The following is a 26,652-nucleotide window of genomic DNA, read 5'->3' as shown; positions in this document are numbered from 1 at the left end:
TTTTGCTTATGTAACTGCATTTATGTACATTTGTTCTTAGCTCTGCGGGGACGTCTTTGTCGGATGCTGTTGGGATTTTTCCCTGCCAGCAGCTTCACACCCCCTCCCACCTCTCCCCACCTCCCCACGCCACCCCCAGCCTCATTTGGATCTTTGGAGTACGACTTGCCGGAGCTGTGAATTACACTCAGTGGCTTCTCTCCTGTTTCTCCAAGAAGGTGGATTTTGCATTTGTGTGGAGGTTAGAAACGTGTGGTTAGTGCTCATTTGTTCCAGGGCCACAGTTTGGGAAATGCTTGAATCGATTTTCTCTGGTGCTGTGGTTCAGAAGCAGCACATCAGAGATTCGCTGGGTGATTGTTTAAAAGAGCACCCACAGCAACCAAAGGAGCCCCAGCCAGGTCTGGGCTTTTCAGTAAACCCTGTTCTTATTTTCCCACGCCTTCTGAGGAGGGCGTTTTCATCCTGCGGTGGTTCTGTTTAAATGATCGGTGCTTCACGACAGAGGAGGCTCTGTTTGGTAGCAGGTTAAGCTGGGTAACCTGTCTGTAACTGCTCTTCCAGCCAGACCTGAAAGAACCTCTGTGATGGCCTCAGAAGAAGAGTTGCTGGGCCTTTCAGGCAGAAAGTGTCGGAACTGGGAGGGTGTGGCTTTTTCTCAGCAGCGCCTGGGAGAGGCGTCCTGGGCCCCTTTGCTCACTGTCCTCCTGGGAGGGTGTGGCTTTTTCTCAGCAGCGCCTGGGAGAGGTGTCCCGGGCCCCTTTGCTCACTGTCCTCCTGGGAGGGTGTGGCTTTTTCTCAGCAGCAGCCCCTGGGAGAGGCGTCCTGGGCCCTTCGCTCACTGTCCCCCTGAAGGACGACTCGGAGGCCTGGACGGTGCGGGAGCAGCGTGGATGGCGGGGGTGCTGCAGAAGGGGCCGGAAGCTCAGGGTCACTGTCTCATTTTCTCGCTGTGACGACTGGCTAAAGAGTTTCTGGAAAGCACTCCCAAGCAGTTTCCTGTTTGAGTCATGCTTTACCCTACTGTCTGTTACCCCTAGATCTTTAGAAGCAGTCTGCTCCATAGACAGAAGGCTGGCATGACTGAAGAGAGAGGGTTTTGTCTGTAAGGACGCCAGGTGGAAGGGTGAGGGGCAGTGGCCTGAGAGACTGCCCAGGGGGTGGTAATCGGCTCAAGAGAGGGCGGCTGGCTGCTGAGAAGCGCCAGGGGCGTCACCTGTGATCTCTGAGCGGGAGTTTTAGAACTTCCCACAGAAGGAGGGATGGAGCCTTGAGCCACTTGACTGGGGATGTAGAAGGTGAGGGGAGGGGGCCTTCCACATCTAGTGGTAATGGGCTGCTGCTGCTGCTGCTAAGTCGCTTCAAGTCGTGTCTGACTCTGTGCGACCCCATAGACAGCAACCCACCAGGCTCCCCCGTCCATGGGATTTTCCAGGCAAGAGTAATGGAGTGGGGTGCCGTTACCGTCTCGGTAACTCCAACCAGATTTCTCACCCAGGGGACTGAAACAATGGATAAGATTATTTTTTGAAGCCAACAAACAAATTGGGTGGGAGGTAGAAGGAAAGAGAAAAAGGCAAAGAAAGAAGGTAAAAAGAAAACAGATTTCTTAAAAGCATTGAACTGCTAACAAGGAGACAAAAATTTCCTGGCCCTCTTCTGTGAGGATGCTAAACCAGAGAGTTCTAGCTTTGTTTCTCTTTTTTTTTTTTCCCATGTAAAATGATCTACATATAGTCAAAGCTAAGAATATGTTCTACACCTCTTAAGCGTGAAGGAAGCGAAGCAACAGATGACAAGGCCCACAAGATGTCAAGTTTCTGTAATTCTTAGGCATAGGCCATGAAACTATTCTCTTTACTGTGTATGAAGACGTATAAAATAGAGTCTTGAAAATATTTGCCCAGCTAATGAGAAACTATGTAATTTTACATGAGAGGTGGAAAATATTTAACAAATTAGACATGGCGATAGAGAAAGTTAGTGAAGGGGAAGATGCATGGGAAGAAAATAGCCAAAATAAAGCATGGAGCAATAAGAATATGGATAATATAGAAAATAAAAGATATCAAGGGTATGGCTAGAGAGCCTCGTATTTATTTATTTATTTAGAGTCATAGGAGAGAGAGAGAGTCAGAATTTGAGGAGATAATGATTTATTTTCCCGAACTACTGAAATAAGCCAATTCACAGATTGAAGAGCCCACTGAATTTCCAGGAGAATAAAGAGAAAACTATATAAACACACAATAGTAAAATTTATTTGAAGACTAATTCTTAAAGCAGCTGGAGTAAAGGATTATTTCCTAAGAATGGCTGTATGAGAACTGACTTCTCAACAGAAGTACAAGCAGAAATTGTCCATGCACAGGAAAGATACAGCTGTCACCCTAGAGTCTGAAAAGTGAACGTGTTAGTCGCTCGGTCGTGTCCGACTCTTTGCGACCCCATGGGCTGTAGCCCACCAGACCCCTCTGCCCATGGAATTCTCTAGACAAGAATACCGGAGTGGGGAGGTCTACATCCAGCAGAAAATATTCATATCCAAGAATGAATTTGGAAGTCCAAGAGGCCACCTAAATCTGAATTGTTTTTTCTCACTGTTTCTAAGAAACTGTAATCAGGAAGGACTGCAAACCAAGCACACAGACCTCCCTTCGCAGCTCAGCCAGGGGCACAATCACTGTGGCAGCAGGTCAGCACCCCATCCCATCTGGGGTGAGTCAGGTGGTCAGTGCAAAACGTCTGTGGGGAAAAGAGTGGGAGTGTGGGCAGCTTAGGGTGAAAGTCTGCATTGGGTGGAATGCCAGATACCCCTGTTGCTGGCCAAATAGACCTGGCCCTGACCTTGACCCCCACATCTGTGTGTGTGCCCAGTCATGTCTGACTCTGCGACCCCATGGACTGTAGCCCACCAGGCTCCTCTGTCCATGGGAATCTCCAGGCAAGAACGCTGGAGTGGATTGCCATGCCCTTCTCAACCTAGGGATTGAACCTGGGTCTCCCGCATTGCAGGCAGACTCGTTACTGTCTGCCACCGGGGAAGCCCATGAATACTGGAGTAGTAGGTAGCCTATCCCTTCTCTAGGGAATCTTCCCAACCCAGGAATCAACCCGGGGTCTCCTGCATTGCAGGCGGATTCTCTACCAGCTGAGCTACCGGGGAAGCACATCTGATCCCCACAGACAGCCTGTGCGTCTCCCTGGGAGCTCCCCACCCACAGGGCAAGTCATCTGAGGCCTGGCCACGGTTCTGGTCCATGCCCTCCTCTCCTGGGAGCTCAGGCTGGTAGAGGAGCTGCCTTCAGAAGTTTGCTGGCCTGATTCCTGTGATGGAGGGAAAAACTTGGGGGGTTGTTCATGGACTCCTAATGCTTCAAAAGAAAGTGGTCCCCAGCGCTCAGCTGCATTTCATCGACCAAACCGAGTCACGGGCTGCGGCGAAAGTGGAAAGTCGGGAGGACAGGGATGTGCCCACATGCCCAGGCCGGGCGAGGTTTGTTGCCAGGGGAGGGGCTTGGTGGAGAGAGTGGGGCAGAGGCGGGTGTGCGTGCCCTCAGCATCTCTGCTAACGTCAATCTGCTCCCTATTTAGGGAGTGAGGCTTGTGCATAAAATTAACAGTTCACACCAATCATTTGGTAATTTACTGCTTCAATAGTAAACATACGTTAACATGCCAGCGGGCTGATAGGATTTTAACATACAAAGCTCTAGAGCTGAATTTTAACTCCATGTTGCACCTGGCGTGTTGACACACCCTGAACGTGGAATTCCATAGTTGGCAGTGTATCTGAGTGACACACCTTGCCCATTTATTATTATGTCTGTCACATCCGATGTTAACCTTTGAGGTTGCTGGTCCCTAGGGGCCCCCAGTTCAGCCCCTGGCCTTGCCTGTGGAGAGGGTGCAGTCAGAGCCTCGTAGCTGGATCCTGGGGCCAGGGCCCCCTGTGGGGCAGCCCCCACTTTGTATTCTGAGCTCACACATCTTTTGTGACACAAGATAATGTAAGTGGAACATTTGCCATATCTTTTGATGAAAAAACCATGAGATCCTATTTCAGTATTAAAAAGAAATATCTGAAGATAGCCTCAGCAGATGTGTAAATCTGGTTATGTCCATGCTGGGTTTCTTTTCAGAAGACTGAAAATCAGATCTTAAAGAATTGCTTCACAGATGAGCGAGTTGTCCCGTGGGGAATGAAGTGGGCACAGAGAGGGGCACTCGTGGGTGGTTCCTGGTTGGGGAGCCCACGGGCACAGTGTCTGTCCTGGGCAGCCTGGGGAGGGGGTGGGAGGAGGCAGGCACTCCCATCCCCAAAGGCCTGTGACTTCTTTGCAGGCCATGGTCTTTGGGGCTCTGCCCTCAGTGCTGGAGGAACCATAAAGCTGAGGCCCCAGTGGGCCAGGGGGAAAAGGATAGACCTTGTCATTAGTGGACCAGTCTGGACTGGGTGGCCTGTGACTGTGGCCCAGGAGTTCTGTCCACGCTCTAAACCATCCCGAAGCTATCTGGGGAGGCTGGGACTGCCCTCCAAGCTCTGCTTTCTCTTCCTGTGGAAAAACCGGGAAGCAGTCCTACCTAGGCTTAGCACTGTCAGACTTAGCACGAAGAGAACACTCACTTCAATCTGAATTTCAGGTCAATAATGAACCATTTTTGGTGTGTTTGGCACATTGTTGGGCACCTTCGGAACCCAGAGCTGCTTGGGGCTGGGGCTGGGGACCTGGGCTGGCGTGGGTCCCTCTCCCCCCTCCCTGGCTCCACACCTTGTGCCCTGTGTGCAGGGCTGGTCTGCAAAAAGGCCGCCCGTCTGCCTGCACTTCGGACGCTCTCAGTGCGCTCACCTGCTCTGAAGCTGCAGGAAGCAGAGGCCGTGGCTGGCTGGGGTGGGTGGCAGCTGTGCAGGACTGCGTGTGGTGGGCTGCCCACCTGCCCGGATGCCCCTGTGCCCCGCGGGAGCAGACACCTGTCCTTCCTGGGAGGCCCTGGAAGCCCTCTCCTTGGGGCTGGGGCACTAACAAGCTGGGGGCATGTGAGCTGGTGGGAACCCGAGGGACAGGTCGACCTCACACTGTGGGGGAAGCGGGAAAGGAGGTGCTGAATTTCTGTCCTGCTGCAGCTCCATGAGCGGACACGGCGGGCTGGTTAAGCATCAGAGGAGGAATGGACATGGGGCCTGCCTTGGGCTCCTCGGAAATCCTTCTTGCTGAATGCCTCTGGCTTCTCCTGGACCACCTCTTAGCGCAGGGTGGGACCTGGAGTGTTCAGATTCCTGGTCTGCTGCTTGGAGGTGGGTTTGGGTGGTGAGTATAGTCCCCTTGGGAGGATCAGTGCGGGTGAGATGCTTAGAACAGCCCCTGGCACATGGTGAACTCAGCCAGCCCTGTACCCGTGTTACGTCATCATCATTTTAACCTTACCAGCTGCAGAGCGGGCAGGTAACAGCGGGCGGGCTAGCCCTCCTTGGTTGGGGCTTAGTCTGGGGAATCTGCTCGGCCAGCACGCGGGGCCTGGCAGGAGGCCTCCCTCGGCAGGCGCCTCCGTCCAGCCCCAGGTCCATTCCTCCTCTGACACTTAACCATCCAGTCCGCGCCCGTTAGCGCGGCTGATACTGCCTGGCGGACCGCGGGCTCCAAGCGGGATGCTGCCCATCATTATTATTAGCAATTACATTTCACCCTTGGGGAAAAAACAACGCCCATATGCATCGATGGAGAATAGTCCTACCTTCTTGTGTTAAAGCCTTAATCTGCGTGAGCATTTTCCCTTTCCCTGTGTTTTTAAATTTAGGTTAAATGTGATTTTAATGAAATTTCTCTGAAAGCTGTCTCGACTACATTGTAAGGTTAAAATTGACTTATTCTTTCAAGATAGAATTCAGTTACAGCTAGTAAACTAGATTCAGCTTTATTACCACCCAAGTGAAAATATTTTTATTACTGCTACAAGGTGAGCCTTCGGAGAGCAGAGGATAAATCAGTTGCCACAGCGACCCCAGCCCGTGGAATGTTCAGTGAGCGGCAGTGGGCAGTGCACGCTCCCCTCCCTTGCTGGCACCAGTAGGCCCCGGCCTGGCTGATCTGAGCACAGGGCACAGAGGCCACGTCTCACCGGAGGTGTGGGCCCTGGGGATGCAGTGATGGGCATGGAGGGTGGGCTCAGGAAGGCGTGTGGGTGCGGCCGCGCCTCCGTGCGCCCCTCTTCAGCCATCTCCCTGTCCCAGGCCGGGGTGAGGTCCCCGTGGCCAGCATCCTGATCGTTCCAGCGGCTCCATGCTGTGCCCGCCTGGGGCCAGTGGACGGCAGGTGGCTGTGGCTCTCACTCTCCTAGGAGGCGTCCAGTCTGCCTAACATGCCTTCAGCTGAAAACCCACATGGCTCTGTGGCTGCATTTGGGGGAAGAGGGATCTATTCAGTTCAGTTCAGTCCCTCAGTCATGTCTTGACTCTTTTGGACCCCACGGACTGCAGCACGCCAGGCCTCCCTGTCCATCACCAACTCCCAGCGTTTACTCAAACTCATGCCCATTCAGTTCAGTTCGGTTCAGTCGCTCAGTTGTGTCCGACTCTTTGTGACCCCATGAATCGCAGCACGCCAGGCCTCCCTGTCCATCACCAACTCCCGGAGTTCACTCAGACTCATGTCCATCGAGTCCGTGATGCCATCCAGCCATCTCATCCTCTGTCGTCCCCTTCTCCTCCTGCCCCCAATCCCTTCCAGCATCAGAGTCTTTTCCAATGAGTCAACTCTTCGCATGAGGTGGCCAAAGTACTAGAGTTTCAGCTTTAGCATCATTCCTTCCAAAGAAATCCCAGGGCTGATCTCCTTCAGAATGGACCAGTTGGATCTCCTTGCAGTCCAAGGGACTCTCAAGAGTCTTCTCCAACATCACAGTTCAAAAGCATCAATTCTTTGGCACTCAGCTTTCTTCACAGTCCAACTCTCACATCCATACATGACCACTGGAAAAACCATAGCCTTGACTAGATGGACCTTAGATGGCAAAGTTATGTCTCTGCTTTTGAATATGCTGCCTAGGTTGGTCATAACTTTTCTTCCAAGGAGTAAGCGTCTTTTCATTTCATGGATGCAGTCACCATCTGCAGTGATTTTGGAGCCCAAAAAACTAAAGTCTGACACTGTTTCCACTGTTTCCCCATCTATTTCCCATGAAGTGATGGGACCAGATGCCATGATCTTCGTTTTCTGAATGTTGAGCTTTAAGCCAACTTTTTCACTCTCCTCTTTCACTTTCATCAAGAGGCTTTTTAGTTCCTTTTCACTTTTTGCCATAAGGGTGGTATCATCTGCATATCTGAGTTTATTGATATTTCTCCTGGCAGTCTTGATTCTAGCTTGTGCTTCTTCCAGCCCAGTGTTTCTCATGGTGTACTCTGCATATAAGTTAAATAAGCAGGGTGACAGTATACAGCCTTGACGTACTCCTTTTCCTATTTGGAACCAGTGTGTTGTTCCATGTCCAGTTCTAACTGTTTCTTCCTGACCTGCATACAGATTTCTCAAGAGGCAGGTGAAGTGGTCTGGTATTCCCATCTCTTTCAGAATTTTCCATGGTTTATTGTGATCCACACAGTCAAAGGCTTTGCAATAGTCAATAAAGCAGAAATAGATGTTTTTCTGGAACTCTTTTGTTTTTTCCATGATCTAGCGGATGTTGGCAATTTGTTCCCTGGTTCCTCTGCCTTTTCTAAAACCAGCTTGAACATCTGGAAGTTCATGGTTTACATATTGCTGAAGCCTGGCTTGGATAATTTTGAGCATTACTTTACTAGTGTGTGAGATGAGTGCAATTGTGCGCTAGTTTGAGCATTCTTTGGCATTGCCTTTCTTTGGAATTGGAATGAAAAGTGACCTTTTCCAGTCCTGTGGCCACTGCTGAGTTTTCCAAATTTGCTGGCATATTGAGTGCAGCACTTTCACAGCATCATCTTTCAGGATTTGAAACAGCTCAACTGGAATTCCATCACCTCCACTAGCTTGCCCATTGAGTCAGTCCAAAAAAAAAAAGGAAAAAATCAAAGAAGTAGAGGCGGTTTCCTGTAGTCTAAAAACAGTGTATAAACCCGTAGGTTCTAGTTGAGCCTCCGTCCCTGACTGAACTTGGTTGCTGCTGCTGCTAATAATAATAGTAGTGATGGCAGCTAGCATCTATTCGGCGCCTACAGCATATGAGCCCCGCCCTCGGGTCTTTCTCTGCGTGTTGCCCTGGTGTTTCACAGCACCTCCGGCAAGCCGCGCATGACCTTCTCCAGAATGGGAGCCCTGCTTGCTCTCTTTCCCCCATGGACAGGATGGTCTCCATGTGGCATCCAGCTCTGGACCGAACACGAGAGAGCCCGCCCAGCCGTCTCCCAGCCACACAGGGGCCCGTGGGTCCTGGCGCAGAGTCGTGTGATGGCCGCGCCATGGGGGTGCCTACCGCCAGGCCTCCACCTTCCTCGCGGGGCCCCTGCCAGCACTTGTGCCTTCTGCTGCCCTGCCTGCAGGGCTGCCTGTGAGGACGGAGGAGGACAGAAGGTTGAGCTTGCCTTCCTTGAAGGCAAAGCATACTTCCTTTTCCTGGCTTCCCGCAGGCGCCCGTGTCCCCATATCCCTGCCTACAGCACGGCTCCCAGCATGCCTGCAAGCTTGGTACCGGTCGCTGAATTGCCAGTAGGGTGTTTGCTGCGCTTCCGGCTCAGGAGGGCGCCCCCAGCATCTGGGGCGTCATTGCTTTTGTTCAGTTTGAAAATGCAGCTGCCTGTTTACAGGGACCCCTATTGGCGTGGGGGTTAGAGCAGTTCCATGTTGGTTATTCCAGTATCTGGGCGTTCGTGGCACCACGCAGGTTTCCTCGGAGGCCTTTATTTTGCCGAGACTCTCCCCTCTCCACCCTCTTGCCCGTTAGGCCGCAGGTCGGGTGGTCGGACGGGTGGGAAGCTCACGATCTGAGCCAGTGCGCCGTCTGTGGAGGATGGAGCAGCGCTGCGTGTACAGGGCAGGCGGCGGCACCCCTGGCTGCTCGGTGAGGGCCGACCCTCCCTGAGACGCGTCCTGCCTCAGTGTGAACCCCTGCCCCCCCACCCTCCCACCACTGGCTGAGCAGGGCCTTCCACGCTGGGGCCCGAGGCCTCCTGGACTGGCTGGCCCCTCCCGCTCACTGACCTGGTGCTGCTGTGGAGGCAGGGTGCTGTTTGTGCAAGAGCCTTGACCCCAGGGACCACCACTCAGATGCATTTCCCAGCACTCCCAGTGGTGTCAGATACTCAGGGAGGGGCGATGCCCGCTTGAGTGCTTGGGAGGACTCAGCTCCGCTGTGTGGGAGGGCTGGGCCAGCCTGCCGTGAAGGGTCAGTGGCTCAGCATCCTCGTAACCCTGCCCCCCGCCCCTGCCCCCTGCCCTCCTGTCCCCCACCCCCGCCCCCTGCCCTCTGATCCCTGCCCCCTGCCCTCGGCCTCCTGCCCCCCCCCCCGCCCCGCTCCCATCCCCTGCCTGCCTTTGTTGCAGGAGCCCCGTCCCGGAGGCTCCCTCTGTGGTCCCAGGCCCTCGGGCTCAGGCCTGCTGGGCCTCCCGCAGTCTCCAGGGCCAGGGTGTTGCTGGGGCGAGCCGGGCTGGACGGCCAGCTGGGGACCCTCCGTCTCCGTCTCTGCTCCCTCTCCTCCGTCCTTTCTGGGCCTCTGTGCCTCCCCAGTCCTTGTGTTTTCCTCCCAGTTGAAGCTTGTTTTTAGATGTCCCGCCAGAGCTGGTAGAGAGGGATTTGTTTTCCTAAAATCAGGAGCCAACTCTCCTCCCATGTTGGGGCTGGCTGGGTCCCGGGAGGGCTTTGGGGCTGGCGGCCAGCAGGTGGGACCACACTCAACTCCCCTGCAGGACTCGAGGGGCCTTTTAAGGCCTAGAGCCACGGTGTGCTTTGACTTTGACCGGCGAGGACGTTCTGTCCTGTGCGAGGACATGGAACGTTAACGGTTGCTCCGGGAGCTCTTCCTTCCAGGCCTGCACTTACACCTGATCGTAAAAGACTCCCCGTTTAGAGGGAGGCCCTCAGGTGGCCTGGCCACCTCCCACCCAGCCCACTGGGCAGCCCCAGGAAGGAGGGGGCTGGGCTGCCCCTCGGGGGCTGGAGGTGGGTGGGTCCTGGTGGTAGAGACGCGCCCCAGCCTTGGTCCCAGCTCCGCAGGCCACGCTGGGACCACCTCCGGCTGCTCAGGTGGGGGCGTGTTCACTCGGGAAGCGATGATGACCACCCTGGTGGGTGATGAGAGGCGAGCGCCTGAGGTCCCGCTCAGCGATTTAGCTTCTTTGCTCTTTAATGATGACATCTTTGCGACCCTCCACCCAAGACCGATGCTCCAGGTTTATTGCCAAACCGAGACCAGTTAATTAACTTTTAAGTGGAGACTTCCAAATAGAGCGGTAGAGCGATTCCCCTTGACCTTAAGAAGAAAGACTTGTCTTGGTTCTGAGTGTGGGCCATCAAAGCTGGTCTTGAGATGATTCCCTGAAGCCATTTTTGTTGGTGGTTACGAGTGGCTGGAGAGAATGAGTGTCTTTACCTCCCTCCCCGTAAAGAACCCGCATCCCTGGGAAGTCAGGACGGGAGCGGCAGCCTCACGGGGGGTGGGTGGGGGGCTGTTCATGGTCAGTGGCTCTTGTTTTTGTTTTTTAGCTGATTAGAGAATTGAAATCTGCTCCCCGCCCCCAAATCAAAGCCTACCCAGCAGCTTCTCGCCCAGCAGAAGCATGGTGTTGTTCACCTGTGCTCGGCCTTTCGGGTGGGTGGGGGGAGCCCCGTGAGCGGTTTTCTTTGTCGGGTTTCTGCGTGTGAGCAGTTAGGCCCGCTCTCTGGGAAGGTGAGTCTCAGCAGCATCTGGGCCCGCGTGAACCGTGTGCATTCACAGGCGCCCAGTCCCTGGGACGCGCGGCGTGTTCCCTCTTGGCGTGAATCTCAGGATGCAGGGCGCGTGCCTGGTTTGTTTTTATCAAGGGAGACGGGCCGTCTGGGCAGACCTCCCAGCCTGCGTCTTATGACCCAGCGGCGGTGAGTGCCCGGCCCGCCGCAGGAGGGCCTGAGCAGTGACGGTCATCATGCCTGCCTGCTCACGCATTGCACGGCCCCTCTTGTTTCCAGTGACATGGAAATTTCAAGTCCAGAGTTATCACTAGCCAAATTACCTTTACCAGTGACAGAGCATCCGCTCACAGTTACTTATACAACACGAGAAACGACTCCAGCATATACGCTGGGCCCCGATGTGTATAAATGGGAAGTAACGGCTCGAGCTTAGGCGTCCGTTTTTCAGCACGTTCAGAGCAGGAGGCAGCCTCCCTGGACGTTCACTGTATGCGTTGGGGGCTTGGGGGGTGGGGGGATCGGTGCTGGGCCCATTGTATCCGTCTTCATCATTGCTTTCAAAGAAAATAGGTCTTCAGTGAGGAGCGGCCACGTCTGCGTGATCGTGGAGCGCCTGCTGCTGTCCTGGCACGGCTGCCCCTTTGGTCCCGAGTCAGCCGGGATGGCCGGGCCAGGGGGTGGGCTGCCGGGCAGGCGCTCACCAAGGACACCACCCACCCCGAGGTCCTGCAGAGCTTCGCAGCTGAAGCTCGAGTCCTCGCTGGGTGGTCCCAGGGCTGCCCGCTTCATTCCTCTGGGGAGTGTGGGGTTGCGTCGGGCAGAAGAGAAGCCCAGGCCCCTTCCGATGATACAGACGACCTGGGGCTCGGAGCTGCGTTTTTCTTTCTGTCCTCTGGCCTCCCGGAGGGCAGGGTGCTGGCCTTGCCTTCTCTGTGGCTTCAGTGTCACAGGTGGGGTCGTGGGGGCCCCCATTCCGTCCTGGAAAGAGCTGATCTGTGAGGAACCTCTGCCCACATCCTCGTGGCGTTGACACCATGGGCCTCGTTCTGAAGACGCCCTGGCTGTGCCCAGGGTGCTGGCACCTGGAGACAGCAGGCAGGTCTGTGGGCCTGACCAGCATCACGGGGCTCGTTCAGGACGCGGTGAGGGACAGTCCTGAGTCTGTGCTGCTGCGTGTGCCCTGGCCGGGCCCCCTCCCTGCCCTCACACGGGCCCAGGCGAGCATCCTGTGGGCAGGAGCTGCCCAGCGGGCTGTCGGTCCTGGCGCCCTGGCTGGGATGGGCTTCTCCGGCTGAGCCTGAGACGGGGCAGCCTCCCTGGCGCCTGGTGGGGTCGGACTCAGGCGGAGCTGCTGAGGAGAGAAAGGGCCCGTTTTGACTGTTGGGTGGGGTTCCTTCAGTGACAAATGTTTCAGAAGTATGTGTTTAATCCTCCAAATCTGTTTGCTCGCCCGTTTGTGTTAGAAAAGTGTCACATGCCTCCCAGGCACTTACTGGAGTTGTTTGTTCTCCCCGCTGCTAAATGGTCTCCTTTGCTTCAGCTGACGAGGCCCGTGGCCCCGCAGGCAGGGGGGCCTGGTCGGCGGTCCCAGGCAGCTCATCTGTGGGCACTGCCCTGCCCCTGCCTCTGAGCCACGCGCCACGTCCGGCTCCGGCCCAGCTCCACTCCATCCACAATCGTGCCGGGCACTCGCCGCACACCAGGCCTGGCTCCGTGCCAGTCGCTGGGCTCAGACAGGGTCCTGCTCTGTGAGCACCGAGGTCCTCGGTGGGGGAACCCCGGGGGGCCTTCGATGGCTCCTTGGCCGGGGGAGGAGAGGACGAGAAGCAGTGCCCACGGTGCCACAACCCCTGAAACGTCACCTGGGAGTCGGCCCTGACTCCCCGATTATTAAAACCCCGCGAGCCCCGGCTGTCCTGGGGGTGGGGGTCCTGAGTGCCCCCTGCCACCTACTGTTCGCTCTGCAGGGCCATGGAGCTCTGTCTGAGCTCCGCCACGAGTCCCCGCGTGTCCCCCATGCTCTCGGACCTGCTCGCGCCCCCGTCGGGTTGGGCTGGCCCTGCCCCCCTTCCGGGGGTGGGGTGCACGCTCAGCACCCGTCGGGTCGCGTCACCGCTGCACCTGCCGTCCGCCGCGCTCCTCCGGGAGGGGGCACCGCTCTCGGAGCAGCAGGGCCCTGTCCGTCCTGGCTCTGGGGGAGGTCGCTCGGGCGGCTGGAGGGGGTTTCCAGGCGGGGCTCTGCTGACCCGAGGGGCCTGTTTGTCTCCGCAGAGCAAGTGCACCGGCACCTGGGTCAGCACGAGGTGCGGTACCTGCAGTTCACCTTCCGCTGGATGAACAACCTGCTGACGCGGGAGCTGCCCCTGCGCTGCACCGTGCGCCTGTGGGACACCTACCAGGTGAGGCCGCCGGGGCGCTGCCCCCGCGGGCCGGCCGCACGCACCCCCCAGGGCCGGCAGCACGCACCCCCCAGGGCCGGGCCCCGTGTCCTCCCTCGAGGGCCGGGCGCCGTGCCCTACCCCCAGGGCCGGCCGCGCGCACCCCCCAGGGCCGGCCGTGTGCACCCGCCCAGGGCCGGCCCGTGTCCTCCCTCGAGGGCCGGGCGCCGTGCCCTACCCCCGAGGGCCGGCCGCACGCACCCCCCAGGGCCGGGCCCCGTACTCTACCCTCAGGGCCGGCCGCGTGCACCCCCCAGGGCCGGGCCCCGTGCTCTACCCCCCAGGGCCGGCCCGTGCTAACCCCAGGGCCGGCCGCGCGCACTCCCCAGGGCCGCGGACACCCCCCAGGGCCGGGCCCCGTGTCCTCCCCCCAGGGCCACCCCCGGGGCGTCTCCCCTCAGGACCGCACCCCCTCCCCAGGGCATCTCCCCCCAGGGTGTCTCCTCCCGGGCGCCTCCCCCCAGGGCCGGCTGTGCGCACCCCCACGAGGGCCTGGCCCCGTGCCCTCCCTCGCCAGGGCTGGGTCCCAGGTCCTCCCCCCGGGGTGCCGGCCACACCTTCCCCTCCAGTGCTGGCCATGTCCTCCCCCACCAGGGGCCGCACGTTTCCTCTCCAGTGCTGGCCATGTGAGTCCCAGTGAGAGCCAGGCCCCATGTCCTGCCCATGGGGGGCCGGCTGTGTCCTCCCCTCCTGCAGGCCTGTCTCCCACCTCACGAGGGGCCACACATGTCCTCCAGCCTCACGTCCTGCTACGTTCTGCCCTGGGTCTATTTGCTGTACTTGATTTTGCCTTCAGAGTCTGTCTCCACTGAAATGTGGTCTTTTGGAAGTCCATTTCTTGTCACCTGATCAGCTGAGACCAGGAGAAGAGCTTTCGGTCATACGTCGGCACCTGGGCCCCGTCTGTGCCTGGGCCCCGTCTCTGTCTGGGCTCCACCCCGCCGGGCAGCGGCACTGTCTGGGTTTGGGGGCGGGCGTGGCGGGGAAGCTCTGACTCCAGGGGAGCCCCAGCCGTGTCTCAGAAACACTCCTGCTCAGGACTTGCCCGTCGTCTGTGTTTCGAGTTACTTATGATAAAGATTTTAAAAAGTCACTGACAGATTCAGTGTACTCTGAAATTTCCTCCTCTCCACCGATTTTGATGAAATTCATTTCTTTAGGAGATTGAGTTTTCTGGAACAAACCACCTTTGTCCCCTTGAGAGTGGCGTTGCTTATTCTGGCGTCTTTCCATTTTCTCGAAGCTGTTTGCCGAGGCAGTGCCCGGGCTTCCACACAGCCTTTCCACCCCACTCGCGGTGAGCGGGCCCCCTGTGTGGGCTAGGGGTGGGATCCTTGCAGAGGCTGGGTCTCACTGTTAGCTCTGAGAGGCAAGTTTCTTCAGCTCTTCACGGGCTTAGATGGCGAGCTGCCTGCACAGGCTGGGAAAGGGGGGCCCCAGGCTACAGGCTTCTTTGCAGGGCAGGCACCCATGAGGATGGAGTGGGGGTCCCGGGGCCCTGAGCAGGCTGGACGGGACTCGCGCCTCCTCCCTGTCAAGCGTGCCCTTGGCCTGGATGCTGCGTTTGTGCCCGGGGTGGAGACCTTAGGCTGCTGCCCCGCCAGCCCCGTGCGCCAAGCTGCTTTCTCCCAGGACATGGGGAACAGCAGCCCAGAGCTGTGTTCTTGACGCTGCCCGTGTGCTTCACGCCCAGCGGGGGACCTGGGTTGTTTTGGGCTCTGAAGCTCTGGGTTTTGACTTTGCTCTTGTTTGCAGCCTGTATGTTCTAATCTTTAGTGTTGGCTTCAGAAACCATGACTTGTCAGTAGACGGCACCCAGATCCCCCTCTTTGGTTTTGCTTTTCTAGGCACTTGGTGGCCACAGAATTTCTAGCCACTAATATCTACTGGGACATAAAGCATTTATTTGGGGGTGTTGTTAAAGTGGCCAGCAGCATGGTGCTATCAGATGGGTCTCGGCAACATCGCAGGAAACAAAGCTTAATATTCCGTGAATTGCGAATGCTCTTCACTTGTGGTGGGTGAGGCTGAGATCCTGGCCCCCCCTCATTAAGCACTAAGTTTTCTATAGTACTGTCCCCATTATGAATAAATTAGGTATTAAGTCAGTCTCATTTTGAGGAGCCGAAAATGGATGTGCAGCGTCTGTGGCCCTGCACCACTTCGCTACGATTCCTAATAGGTATTAAAACTTTAAGTGCAATTGTGGCATCTTTATTGAGTTAATTTTCCTGAAATTAAATTTCATCATGAATTGACTCATTTGTACCATGGACTCATTGTTGAACTGACAGTACCCTGGTCATAAACCTTTTCATATCTTAAAAATTGGGGGTATTTCTATTTTACAGGCCCAAGTAACCATGAAATTGTATTGCATCTTTTGGCAATGGAAATACATAGTAATCATCGGATGGCAATCGGGCGATTACCCTCCCCTAAACCGGGGTGTTTATTATCTGGGCCCTTACCGGTTTCCACAAGTCCTTAATCCCTCACGGGGCAGCTGAGGATCCTCCTGGGATGCGTGTCGACCACCCAGATGTGGCCTAGCCAGCCGGAGACAAGCCTGCTCCCAGAGTGTGTCCTGTGCCCACACAGGTGGGGTCGTGGCTGCCGTGGGGGCTGCGGTGGCCCATCCAGCTCCCAGAGAGCCTGGGCCGTGGGAGGGAGCCGGTGGAAAGGAGGCGTCCTGCCCTCCATGTGGATTCTGAGGACCTCGGATGAGACAGAAGGTCTGGGCGCTTGTGCCATGCAGCTTCGGGGCTGCAACTGTCCAGTCAGCCAGGATTCTTTCTGCCTTGCTTGGGTCCTCTGGCCACTCACCTCCCCTCGCTGTGGGCCCCCCAGCCCCTCGTGGAGGAAGCCCGGGCTTTCTCCCTGGCAAACGGGGGCCGCACCGGGCTGCCAGCTCTGAGAGAGCACGTGGGGTTTCCAGGCCACATGGCTGCTCCCTGCTGCCACGCGGACCGCGAGGCCGAGCTCTGGGGCCGGCCCCAAGGGTAGCGGGGGCCAGGCCTGGGCAACAGTGGGCCGGGTGCCAGCAGGGGGACGGCTGAGCTGCATGTTTAGGGAGCACCTGACTCCAGGGACCCCACCTGCCCGTGGAGAGCTGTCAGCCTCCGCTCCGCCCTGCTCCCGCCTCAACTCCAAGCCTGCGCTCCAGCCTCGGCGGGTCTCCCTTACTATCCTTCATGCATCTTCTCTGGGGGGGCCTCCCCGGTGCCTCAGTGGTAAAGAACTGCCTGCCAATGCGAGAGACACAGGAGATGCAGGTTTGATCCCTGGGTCGGGAAGATCCCCCAGAGGAGGAAACGGCGACCCACTCCAGTGTTCCTGCCTGGAGAATCCCACGGATGAGGGGCCTGGCGGGCTTGGGGGACAAATTCGCCTTTTTGTCGGAGCTGCTTGACTTCCTCCCAGATCGCAGGGGTGGGTGCGCCTCCTGTGTGACTGGGGTCCCCGGCCTGCTAGACACTCTGGGGTGTGCACTGGGCTGCAGCCCCACCGTGCAGGTGACGACACGTGAGCGGCCTCTCCCAGCGTCTGTGGAGTGACACCGCCCTCCCTGTGAGTGGAACAGCCCGCCCCCAGGGGGACCTGTCGGGGAGGGGACAGCCAGGAGGGGCAGTGCCTGCGGATTTCCTGAAAGACGGGAGATGAAAGTGCATTTTCTGGCTGTGTTCCTTTCCTCCTAAGTGGCATTAGAGTGTCGGCCGCTCGAGATTGCTTTAGCTGTTTGGGGTCTTTTGTGGTTCCGTACAAATTCTAGGCTTGTTTTTCTACTTGTGTGAAAAATGCCTTTGGGAGTTTGATAGGGAAGGCCTTGAATCTGTAGACTACTCTGGGTAAGAGGGACGTTTCCGCCGCACTCGCTCTTTGAGTCCACGAGTGAGAAGTGTCTCCGTTTCTTTGTGTCTTCTTCAGCTGCGTTTATCACTGTCTTCTAGTTTTCAGTGCACAGATTTTTCCCTTCCTTGATTAAGTTTATCCCCATTCTTTTTGATGCAGTTGTAAATGGGATTGTCTTCTTAATTTGTTTCTGATAGTTCATTGTCAGTGTACAGAAATGCAAATGAGTTTTCTATATTGATTTTTTTTTTTTTATCCTGCAACTTTTCTCAACTTGTCCAAGAAGAAGAAATGATGCTCAGTCTTATCCAGCTCTTTGGGACCCCACAGACTGTAACCTGCCAGGCCCCTCTATCCATGGGATTTCCTAGGCAAGAATACTGGGTGGGTTGCCATTCTCTTCTCCAGGGGATCTTCCTGACCCAGGGATTGAACCTGGGTCTCCTGCATTGCAGGTAGATTCTTTACCGTCAGAGCCACCAGGGAACCCCAGCTTGTCCAAAGGAAATGAGATTATCTCACAGAGATGTCTGCCCCCTCGTTTTATGGCAGCCAAGACACGGAGCCCCGACCATCATGCCCCGAGTTTACAGACGACTCTTTTAGGGTCTAGCATTGCTCATGCCTTGATTTTTATATCCTTTGGAAGAAATTCAGTAAGTCAAAGTTAGGCCACAGATTTGCTTTCTGGACCTTGGCCCGACACGTCCCAAGGGAGTATTCTCCAGATTTCCAGTCCGATTTCCTGTGACCTTTAGTTACTGACTGTGAGGGGAGGCAGCGGTCTGCCTGGGGTCCCGGGGAGATGACAGTCTTGCTGGCGAGGATTCACTCCTCCCAGGACTCTGGGGGCCCAGGGTTTGCCATCTCAGGATGGTGTCCTCGGCCAGCTGTTGGCTTCTTCTCACTGCGTGAGCATCAGGGTTCCCAGATGTTCACCTGGCTCCTCGGAGACCTCCTTGTACTTAACCACTGAGCTCGGAGAGGCCCGCCTATCGGAGTACAGGCCTGACCTGGGTTCACGGAGCATCTGGGCACCCTTGCTGGTGCCAATTGCATTGCTGTAAATAAACCTGCGGAAGTGATTAAATTCCCAAAAGGCCTCCTTCCTTCACTGCTTGTTTTCTGAAATTCTGTATTCTTTTATTTCACCATGGTAGCGTGTGCAGAAGCATTAGAGAAGAGAACACTCTCCCCCTCGAGACTTTCCCACTTGCCGTACAGAGCGGCTGTGGAAGCATGCTGGCGTTTCGCCAGTCTTTATTCTCAGCAGTTTTTTAAACATAATACGCTCACATATTGCATATGGTTGTGCTCTCTGCGTTTGTTATATTATCCCGTCATAATGTTTTTTTTTCTGTATTAGTTCCTAGTCTTTTCAGCCCTTGCCTTAAACGGTTGCATAATATTCTGATAATATCCTGCCCTGTGCATATATTATCGTCTGCTTAAAGGCGGTGGGGTGGACTCTCAGTGTAATTGCGGCTGTGATGTGAGTTTTGTGTGTGCTAAGAGTCGCTTCAGAGAGTCACAGGATGAACGGTCCTGACGCCTTCGAGGGTCTCAACGCAAACTGCTCTGTGGGAGCATGAGGCTCTCTTCAGCCTCGTCGTCACTGGGCCTTTTAATGAACGTGATTCTTCTGAGTTCGACTAGGCAGTCGATGGTAGCTCCTTAATCCTGTTTTTGTTTCTGTAGTTCCTGGTACATTTCTCAGGTTTGGGTGCGTTTTAGTGGCTCCCGTGCAGTGTTCATGATAAGCTTTCTGTCGGTCCGTGGCTTCCCGGGCGGGTGTTTGTAAACTCCGGGGACTCGGCCACCTGCACGCACTGCGGCCGCCAGCGCCCGTCGCCCGCCCCAGGCTGGGCCCGCAGAGCAGGCTGTTGGGAGCTGCCGGGCAGGGCGGCGAGCAAGCCCCGCGGACATGCAGGCCTCCCCACGTGGCGGCCGTCTTCCCCGTGTTCTGGAAGAGGAGGCCGGGGCTCCGAGGGGCTGAGGTGTGTTCTGGGGGTCTCTCCCACTGTCCGTGGCCACTGCATCTGTGGTGCCATGGGCCCAGCTCCGAAGGCCTGGCTTATGCCCTGCACGTCTGCCCCCAGGTGTGGCCTCTGTGCTCCCTGCCGGGGTGGCTGAGGCTCCGCTGGGCAGAGGCGCCGGCCCAGCACATCATGATTCTGGCCGCGAGGCTTTCCCTCCTCCGCAGGCCCTGGAGTCCGGCGCTCCTGCCTCCCTCGCCTGTATGATTCCAGGGCAGGGCAGAGAGCAGTGGGGACAGGGTTGGGGCTGGCCCAGACCTTCCCAGGCAGGTTCTCCCCACCTCCCTGCCCCCATGCCACTTGCTGTGAGCATCTGAGAAACCTTGACTTTGTGTCTGCTTCTCATGGAGCTCATTCGGGCTGCGGGCACAAAGGTCCATTCTAGCCTTCCACTTGAGTGTCAAGTTTGGAGTATTTTCACCCAGCTTGAGCACAGCTGTGTCCGTCACCTGGCGATGCTCGCACACCTCAGAGGCTGGACAGTAATGTAGGCTCTCCTAAGGACTATAAAGAATTGTAGTTTCCTTCAAAGGGTTTAAAATATATATACATTTGTTTTGGCTGTGCTGTGCGGGCCTTCGCTCTAGTTATGGTTGTTGGTGTTCAGTCCCTCAGTCTTGTCTTTTTGCGACCCCATGGACCGCAGCACGCCAGGCTTCCTTGTCTTTCACCATCTCCCCGAGCTGGCTCAAACTCATGTCCTTTAAGTCAGTGGTGCCATCCAACCATCTCATCCTCTGTCATCCTCTTCTCCTCCTGCCTTCAGTCTTTCCCAGCATCAGGGTCTTTTCCATTGAGTCAGTTCTTCGCATCAGGTGGCCAAAGTATTGGAGCTTCAGCTTCAGTCTTCCCAGTGGCTCTTCAGGGTCGATCTCCTTGAGGATGGACTGGTTGGAGCTCCTTGCAGTCCAGGGACTCTCGGGAGTCTTCTCCAGCGCCTAGTTGCGGTGCGTGGGCTTCCCCTTGCAGCGACTTCTCTTGCTGGGACCACGGGCTCTGGAGCGCACGGGCCTCAGGAGGCGCCGCACAAGGGCTCCGGGCGTGGAGCACGGGCTCGGTGGTTGCGATGCGTGTGCTTAGCTGCTCCGCGGCGTGTGGGATCTGCCTGGACCAGGGATCGAACCCGAGTCTCCTGTGTCTCCTGCATCGGCAGGCAAATTCTTCACCTCTGAGCCACCAGGGAAGCCCCCTAAAAGGGGGGTCTTACCCTGGCTGTCCAGAAGCCCCCTCTCCCCTGGGGAGCAAATTCTAGTGGCAAGCAGGTGTAGTTTCTGCCTGAGTCTCAGCAGCACCCCACGTGGTCTCAGGTCTGAAGGTGCCCACCTGGCAGAGCCAGCATGTTTTCCTGGCTTTTATGCCATAGTGGGGGCTGGGGAGGAGTGGTCTTGTTACTGTTCTAAAGGCTGAGTTTGAAGAGGACCGTCTGCGACTCACCCATGCGTGGGCTGTGGGTCCCGAGTGGAGTGTGGCTCTTCTGCATCTGGTTCCTGCTCAGCGGCTGGGCCGCATGCGCTCCTGGGATGGAGACCTGGGCGCGGGACGTGTTGGGCTGCCTGGCCTCCAGCGAGAGTGCAGAGATGGCAGGCATCACCCCGAGCGGGACTCTGGGATGCTGGAAGCAGACCCTCTCCTGGATGGGACTGCGGCAGTTTCTGCCTGCTGGTCAGGCGTGCTCTGTGCTCTCGTGGGCAGCACCGTGTATCACTCAGACCAGGACGCCAGCGGCTAGCACCCCCCAACCCCCTGTCCTGAGCAAGGGCAGTGGGCCCACCCCCCAGCCAGGCTGCCCCTTTGCTCAGAGCTTCTGACTCTGTTTTGGGGAAAAGTTGCTGATGGCTCAGCAATCAAATACTTGCGGGATTACATGGCAGGGAGATGCTGTCAGAAAGGGGCGAGTGATTTAGTTACAGATCTGCGCAGCAGCCCACACTTTCTGGATGCTTCTCTGTTGTCAGGTGTGAGTCGGGCCTCCGGCTTCCACTGGCCCAGAAGCCCTCGGATTTCAGATTCAGTTTGCGGGCGATGACAGAGCCAGGCTGTTGTTGGCATTTCATTGTTGGGGCCCTGTCTCTGCCCACTCGAAATATACCTGTGACCCCCAGAATGACAGCAGGGTCGTGTAAGGGGCCTGTCGGGACGTCTGGAACATGAGCCCCTGGAAGGCGCCGGTCTGCGTCCAGGCGGGTCCCGTCCAGACGATGCACTTTAAGGCCCAGGGGTGCACGGTGCGACTTCCCCCCACCGCTGTTCCGGGCAGGCGGGCCCTCCGCCACCCCAGCTCCCTGGCTCTTGTCTGCCGGGGCGGCCCCGCTTCCCGTGGTCCCATGTCCCCGGGGCTGTGTCCCATCCTGTGCCCTGGCCGCGCCCTCTGCCCTCACAGAGGCTCTTCATCGAGAAGTGAGGGCGACTCGGCCCTCGGGGCAGCCCTCCCCGGGGTTGACGTGTCGTCTCCTGGAGCTTCGCACGCGTGGAGCCCTCGCAGAACGTGCTCTTGGTCTGGCTGCTCCCATGCTTTGTAATTACCTCGAGATTGAGTCATTATAATTCTGCATTGTGAGTGAGTCGGTGCCTGATTATTGCTGAGTCCTCTTTTGTTGTAACGGAGTCTTCCCTTTGACTCCCCAGGCGGTTCCTGCCCCATCTCGAGGTCGGGAGGTATAACCAGGCTCTCCACCCTCTTCCCTGGCCGCCGGGCAGAACCTGCTAAGCTCTCTGGGACGGGGATGCTCAGAGCCCATCCCTGGGCGGTCCCTGCATCACCTTGCTGGAACCACATGTTCTCCAGCCCCCCGACCCTCAGCCTCAGACTCCCTGGCTGGCCCAGCCCACCGTGTCCCAGCAGATGCTGAGGCTTCCGCGCCCGCTCCTGGACGGTGGGGAGGCTGGGACTCGGTCCTGGAGGTCGCGAGGAGACACGGGTGCCTGCTGTCGGCAGGATCCTTGGCTCCTGTCCCAGGCTGGGAGCAGAGCATCGAGTTTGCCTGAAGGCCCCGTTTGTCCACAGGCCAGCCCTTCCCAGGTGCACACCATTAGAGGGTGGCCGAGCTCCTGAGAAAGTGAGATCCCGCTGGGTCTGAGTGTAAAGGAGGTATACCCAGAACCCCGTGTCTCTGCCTGCCTCCTCCCTGACCTGGGGGCCCACCAGGGAGACCCAAGGGCCGGGTCAGTCCTGCCTGCCTCGCTCCAGGGGCCCGGTCACCCTCCTGAGGTGGAGCTGAGCAAACCTGAGTTTCTTCCTTTTGGTTTATAAACTTGCTCTATTTCCCGGGACCAGTGTGGTCCAGGCCCATACACACCTGTTTGGAGCGCCCTGCCCTTGCCAGGACTGTGCATAGTACCTGCCGTAAGGAGTGTGTGTGTGTGTGTGTGTGTAAAACCTCTGATTCATGCACGATGAGTGGGGGTGTGTGTGTGTGTATGTGTGTGTAACCTCTGATTCATGCACAGTGAGCGTGTGTGTGTGTGTATGTGTGTGTAAAACCTCTGATTCATGCACGATGAGCGGGGGTGTATGTGTGTGTGTGTGTAACCTCTGATTCACACACAGTGAGTGGGTATGTGTGTGTGTAACCTCCAATCTATGCACAGTGAGCAGGAGCTTACCTTCCAGAGGATGTGTCTGCTCTACCATGGCTGACAAAGCAAGCAGCTGCTCACAAAGAAATATCTAAATATGCATGAAGTCCTAATTATTAAAAAGTATTGTGTTTTAACTTCTTGAATATTAAAAAATGGGAGTATAAATGCAAATGCAGCTTGATCAGCCCCTGGGACCCTTTGCGCGCTCAACTGATGAGGGCTTTGTGACGGCGGGCTCCCTTCTCGGGGGCTGGGGGACGCAGGGGCCACAGGCGGCCTCCCTGCGCTTCTGTGTCACTGCAGGGCCAGGCAGGGGCCACAGGCGGCCTCCCTGCGCTTCTGTGTCGCTGCGGGGCCAGGCCCTGTTCCAAAGACCGGCAGCTCCCCGTCGCTGGCTTCTCTCCCCGCCTTGCACAGGCCGCTTCCAGGCGCCCGCATCTGGTGGAGCTTGTGTTGCTGGGGGCATGGGGGGTCAGGCTGGCGGCGTGCCTTCCGGACCTGGGTGCAGATTGCCAGCCCCGTGCTCCGGGGCCCAGGGCCTTGGGCGTGTCCCCGGCTGGGCCCTCGGGTGGGGTGGGGGTGCTGTGGGCCATGACACCGAGCTCTCTAGCTGTGAGCCTCGGTTTCTTCTTTGGAAGGGGCTTCCCAGGTGGCGCTCGTGGTAAAGAACCCACCTGCCAGTGCAGGAGACGTGAGAGACACGGGTTTGATCCCCAGGTCGGGAAGGTCCCCTGGAGGAGGGCATGGCACCCCACTCCAGTGTTCCTGCCTGGAGAATCCCGTGGACAGAGGAGCCTAGTGGGCTACAGTCCATGGGTCGCAAAAAGTCGGACACGACCGAGCCCGTAGAGCTGACGTGTGCCCACCCCCGCGGGCTTGTGGCCTGGGCTGGTGAGTGCACCCTCCCTTTCTCGGCCCCCCGCTATGGAAGAGCGCCCCTCACGGTGCGCGCCTCCCCCCAGGTTTCTCATGCTGGGGTCTGCGCTTTGCCTCTTGCATCCTGCAAGCCTTGTGTCTGAGCCTCCTCCACGTGGGCACATGGGCTGGCCCTCGCGGGGCTGGCCCTCGCAGGGGGCAGCACCCCCCGCTTGCTCTGTGTGGACACAGGCTCCGAGATGCTCCTGGCAGCGTGGGGAGCTGTGGCTGAGCCCAGCCCTGTGCCCGGACCTGCGAGGGGGTGAAGCGAGACTAGTTCTCACACAGACCTGCCTGCAGGGGCCTGCGTGGGTGCAGGGCATGGGCGACGGGCAGGGCGTGGGTGCAGCTCAGCTCACGGGGCGAGTCTCCTTGGGGACCCTGGAGACATTTGGGGAGCACAGTCTGCAGGGAGAGCCTGGGCGCCCTTCCTGCAGGCCTGAGGGGAGGGGATGAGGCTGGCTGGCACTGGTGTGGTGTGTTGGGTTCCCAGGTCTCAGGGACCGACCCCCCCACCCCGCAAACACTGGGCGCTCACAGCCTCAGACGTGCATCCTCTCACAGGGAGGAGGCCACGGCAGCCGCCTCCAGTGTTCTTGCCAGGAGAATCCCATGGACAGAGGAGTCTGGGAGGCCCCAGTCCGTAGGGTCGTTAAGAGTCAGACAGGACTGAAGCAACTGAGCGCACACATGTCCTCTCACAGGCTGGAGGCCAGAGGCCTGAAGTCCGGTGCCCGCGGGGCCGCGTCCTTCTTTTTCGGTTTGATCCCAGTGTGTGGCTTGTGAGCTCTGGATGCCCAGTCAGGGCTTGAAGTCAGGGCCGCTGCCCTGGGAGCCCGGAGTCTCACCCTGGACTGCCAGGGGAAGTCCCAGCAGCGGCAGTTTGTTTAGTTTTCTGGCCTCGTCCCGAGCGGCGTGTGGGATCTCGGTGCTCCGATCAGCCAAGGCCTCACTCCTTCTGGAGGCTCTCCTGGCCTCCGGGCCCCCCAGCGGTCCCCAGCATTCCCTGGCTGGTGGACGCAGCACCCCAGTCCTGGTCTCGGTCACCACAGGGACTTCTTCCCCGTGTGCCTGAGTCCACAGTTCCCTTTTCTGATATGGACCCCCAGTCTGCGGCCTCATCTTAGCTGCATCTGCATCGGCCCTGTTTCCCAGCAAGGTAGTGTCCACAGGTCGCCTGGGGTTGGGACTTGACTATGGCTTTCAGGGGACACAGTTAAGCAGATGGGCTGTCCTGGCCCCAAACCTGGCGGGTGTGCTGGGGAGGAGCAGGTACTGGCTTGCCCTTCGGTCCCGTGCAGAGCAGGCCAGCGCTTAGAGTGCCCTGGGCGGCTCCGGGACTGGTCTGGCTCCTCCGTGCAGGACAGCTTGGCCTGTGGGGTCACGTGTGCTTCAGCAAACACGGGGCCAGGAGCACAGAACCGCTGTCCAGCATCTGCTCAGACTGAGCTGTTCGGCTCATTGTGGTCCGTGTCAGGAAGGATCAAATGGTTCAATCGGATCCATTTCGCCTGGTGGCATTTTAAGTACAGAAATGGTGCTCCATTTTCAGGGGACAAAAAGCCCTTTTCTTACGGCTGCGAGCGCCCTGTTATCAGTAGACCTCCGTGGCTTCAGGGGCCAGCCAGGCCCTGGCCTGCCCAGCAGTGACCCGCGCTGAGCCCCTGTGCTATCCCGTCGCCGTGAAACTGAAGCCAGGCGCGTCTGGGGTTCCATAACCGAGAGTTCCCTCGAGGGGCTTTGTCTCCATTATCCTTGGGATCTCGGGTGCGATAAGGTGTGAGGAATGAGCTGCTTTTAATTAAATTTCACAAGAGAAAAAATGTTAACTCTAGAGGCGTCTTTCTTTCCTGTAGCTGACAGCGTCTTTAGAAAAACGTACTGCACACATTCACCTCTGCCATTATGAAGAGGCGGTTCTCAGGACCTGTCAGTGTTGTCGGACAGGAGGGGAGTCTCAGTTAGCAGTGAAGGGTATTGTTGAGTCTGACCTTAGCCTTGCCTCATTGGACAGATCCGTGGAGATTCTTCAGATTCCCCCCTGATTTTAGGGGTGGCGATGTTAAAGATCTGGATGTCTCCGCCTTGCCCTGCCCTCCTTCTGCACCCGAGCACTGGAGCAGTGAGAGGAGAGCCTCCTTCCAGGTGAAAATTGCTCACTGGAGCCTCATCACAAATGCGACGGGCCTTCTGTTGCCCAGTCGTATCCCTGGCTCCTGGGGCCAGGGGCCTCCAGGGTACGGTGTTTCGTCTTAAGCGAGCAACCTCAGGTCCTTGGGCAGAGGACTTGTCTGGCAGCAGCGCGCGGTGGGGGTGGGGGACAGAGGGTGAGGAGAAGGATTCTGCAGAGATGCTGAGCTGCATTTCGGACCCACTGACTTGGAGAGCCTTGGACACGTGTGCGGACCAGGTCCATCAGATGACTGGACCCGGGAACCAGAAGCAAGGCCTTGTGCACAGCCACCCTGTGCTGGGAGGTGTGCACGGAGAGTGTGTTCAGCACGTGTGTGCAGGCCAGTTACTCAGATCTCAGAGGGCTGGGCCTGCCTGGGGCTCACCCTTCAAGTCTCCCACGGAGCCGGTGTGCCCCTGGGGCGGCGAGGAAAGCCCCCCACTGGCCGGACTTGGCCTTAGAGCCCAGCGGACCCCTGCTCTCGCCTCGGCCACTCCGCCCGGTGGCTTTCAGTGCTCGCTCTGGACGGGCAATCGCAAAGCTTTGGAGGCATTCTGCTGTTTTGAATTGGGCGGTGCTGTGCCTCCAGGCCCTCTGCCTGTGTCCCTGTCCCTGCTTGGCCCTGCCTGATGCCAGCCCATTTAAAAATCTCCTCCGAACCTCCTTCCCGGACTGTAGAGGAGAAGGCAGATGCTGGAAGGTGACCCCAGTGCCGCTGTTTCAGGCCTTGTGTCAGACCCTGCCTCCTTCTGTGCCCATCCTGGTGCTGAAGCGGGAGACTTGTGGGCCGGGGTGGCGGAGG

The 26,652-nt window shown here is 57.6% G+C and overlaps 1 protein-coding gene across 1 annotated transcript in view; it reads left to right on the top strand.

Annotated features, from left to right (window-relative positions):
- The window catches only part of TBC1D22A (TBC1 domain family member 22A), a 213,453-nt gene that overhangs the window by 137,820 nt on the left and 48,981 nt on the right, over positions 1-26,652 (top strand). The window contains exon 15 of the mRNA XM_040233357.1: positions 13,129-13,256. Coding sequence (XP_040089291.1) covers positions 13,129-13,256 — 128 coding nt within the window. The remainder of the gene's footprint in view (positions 1-13,128; positions 13,257-26,652) is intronic.

The sequence above is a fragment of the Oryx dammah genome, unplaced genomic scaffold (assembly GCF_014754425.2).
Source record: "Oryx dammah isolate SB20612 unplaced genomic scaffold, SCBI_Odam_1.1 HiC_scaffold_29, whole genome shotgun sequence".
In the NCBI taxonomy this organism is placed as follows: Eukaryota; Metazoa; Chordata; class Mammalia; order Artiodactyla; family Bovidae; genus Oryx; species Oryx dammah.
Note: the sequence above shows the minus strand (reverse complement) of the source record. Positions and strands in the feature narration are given on the sequence as shown.